This window comes from Morone saxatilis, unplaced genomic scaffold (genome assembly GCF_004916995.1).
Source record: "Morone saxatilis isolate NCDOM2014 unplaced genomic scaffold, NCSU_SB_2.0 Contig22, whole genome shotgun sequence".
Taxonomy (NCBI): Eukaryota; Metazoa; Chordata; class Actinopteri; family Moronidae; genus Morone; species Morone saxatilis.
Window position 1 is genome coordinate 20345519 of NW_023339785.1, and position 1162 is coordinate 20346680.

At 34.9% G+C, this 1162-nt stretch overlaps 1 protein-coding gene across 1 annotated transcript in view; it reads left to right on the forward strand.

The window, feature by feature from the left end:
- Positions 1-1162, forward strand: part of zc4h2 (zinc finger, C4H2 domain containing) — an 8874-nt gene that overhangs the window by 713 nt on the left and 6999 nt on the right. The window contains exons 2-3 of the mRNA XM_035668821.1: positions 220-391; positions 628-800. Coding sequence (XP_035524714.1) covers positions 220-391; positions 628-800 — 345 coding nt within the window. The remainder of the gene's footprint in view (positions 1-219; positions 392-627; positions 801-1162) is intronic.

Below are 1162 nucleotides of genomic sequence, written 5' to 3' on the forward strand. Positions count from 1 at the left end.
TATTAGTCCTCCTGCTTATCAATCAAATAAATCATCAGCTTATCTTATCAAATCAATGCAGAACGTCTATTAACTTATTCATAATTTCACACAAATTTAAAGCTTTTTGTTTTAGATCTTGTTGTTTCTGTGAGATTGTGTTTTTTTTTTTTTTTTGCATTTATGACTGAGAGAAATAAACTGACAGCTGTTGTCTTTTGTCTCTGCCACTGGCTGCAGGAACAAGACTGTCCAGATGCAGAAGATCAAGTCTCGTCTTAAGGTTGAGTTTGAGGCTCTGGAGTCTGAGGAGAAGCATCTGAAAGAGTATAAACAAGAGATGGATCTGCTTCTACAAGAGAAAATGGCACATGTGGAGGAGCTGAGGCTCATCCATGCTGATATAAATGTGGTGAGTGAGTACTAAAATCTCTCGCTATAGAGGAAGTGTGACTGGAATCTCAGTTCAGTTTTTAGATGAGTACAATTTAGTAACAGAATTGAGAATAGTTCAACCAACATTATATAATAAATATAGAGAATGGAGCTTCAGTGTTTTTATCATTTTTAGTAGAAAGGGTAAAATGATTATAGCTTATACTGAACATATTACATGTTTTTCTGAAATTCCTAATCATGTCCTCTCAGATGGAGAGCACCATCAAACAGTCGGAGAATGACCTGAATAAGCTGCTAGAAACAACTCGCCGCCTGCATGATGAGTACAAACCTCTGAAGGAGCATGTTGATGCTCTCAGGATGACTTTAGGTCTACACAGACTCCCTAACCTGAATGAAGAAGAGGAGAAGCTCTCGCTGGAGTCAGTATGCACACAAACAGACACACTCATAATGCATGCTAGACATACTGGAATTGTTTTGAAAAGAAGTTTACAATGTGTTTACAACCATGTTTTATGTCCTCTTTAGGTCTGTTTGTGTTTGTTTTAACATTATTTATATGATACACTTATAGGATGAACAATTTTCATTTTAACTTTATTGCCATTGTGTATTTGGCATATAAAAAATCAAAATCACATAATCTATGAACACAAAGTACAGTACATGTAAATATGCAATCTTTATGGCATTTTTGCACAGACATGAATACATTGTAACCATACAGATTCTCAGAAATACAGTATAGCAGTATAGGACAAATAATAAAAAGTATAGGAAA